The following is a 1,094-nucleotide window of genomic DNA, read 5'->3' on the forward strand; positions in this document are numbered from 1 at the left end:
GCTGTATGATTAAACCACTGCAGCCATAGTCAAATGCAAACAGTTGCTTCAGAATTAAAGGAAAAGGAATTTCTCAACAGATAGCACTAATTTTGGGGTGGGACAAAGACAACAAGGGCCCCAGAGCTAAAGAGAGAAAGCAAGGGGCTAAGTCTCTCACGGAGGCCTTTGCCCCATGCCTTTCGTGATTCCAGCTCTCGCTCAATGAATGTGGTCTTGGGGGTAGAATCTAACTGGATGTTCCAAGAGGTGGGAGGCGCTTGGTCACACTTTCAAGGGGTCACCACTACTCCTTGAAAACTTTTTAATTTGCCTTTTTGAGCCAAGGTTTTGCTAAGTCACTAAATTAACCAGGCCAAGCACGGCACATCGAGGATAGAACCCCAGTCGCTGGGCCTGCCTAAGCAGGTGCTTTAGTCTGCTGAGCTATCTGGCCAGCTCTAAAAAAGCTATTTTAGACTATGACACCGGGTCTTATGATTCTAAATAAAATGTTTTATCTAGTTATTAGTGCTAGGAATTGAACTCAGGGTCTTTCTCATACATGCTAAGCACATACTTTTCCATTCAGCTATATACCTTTAGTTCCTACATAAATTATTTTGAAGAAAAATAAACTTTTATTTTTCTTAAAGGCTTACCTGAAATTTTTTCTTCAAGGCCCGGGTCATTACAGGGGTAAGCCCGGTTCCTGTTTCCATATTTTCTTTATTGATCAGAGGAGTTCCCCCTGGGCTTCTGGAAAGATATTAAAAACATTAGGGGTTGTGTTTTTTGTCTACTTTTCAGATGGATTTGGAAAACATACAATAAGAGACCATATTACCTTTCCACATTGACTTTTCTAAGAAGTTTCCGCAGATCTAGCTGGCTTTTACTTGGAGTACTAATAAATAAAGGCATACAAATTAGAACTTAATGCATTTTATCACTTCTCCCAAAACAAAGTGGTCATTACAATAGGCGACTTTCAAAATATAATTCTGGGGTTTTGTTTGTTTGTTTGTTTGTTTGTTTTTTGAGACAGGGTCTCACTATGTAATTCAGAATGACCTTGAACTCACTTTGTAGCCTGGGCTGGCCTTGAACTTGCA

At 40.0% G+C, this 1,094-nt stretch overlaps 1 protein-coding gene across 1 annotated transcript in view; it reads right to left on the reverse strand.

The window, feature by feature from the left end:
- Positions 1 to 1,094, reverse strand: part of Prr11 (proline rich 11) — a 28,329-nt gene that overhangs the window by 995 nt on the left and 26,240 nt on the right. The window contains exons 4-5 of the mRNA XM_023703159.1: positions 827 to 886; positions 642 to 738 (exon numbers count right to left, since the gene is read on the reverse strand). Of these exons, the coding sequence (XP_023558927.1) occupies positions 642 to 738; positions 827 to 886 (157 nt within the window). The remainder of the gene's footprint in view (positions 1 to 641; positions 739 to 826; positions 887 to 1,094) is intronic.

The sequence above is a fragment of the Octodon degus genome, unplaced genomic scaffold, assembly GCF_000260255.1.
Source record: "Octodon degus isolate 3935 unplaced genomic scaffold, OctDeg1.0 scaffold00164, whole genome shotgun sequence".
Classification (NCBI taxonomy): Eukaryota; Metazoa; Chordata; class Mammalia; order Rodentia; family Octodontidae; genus Octodon; species Octodon degus.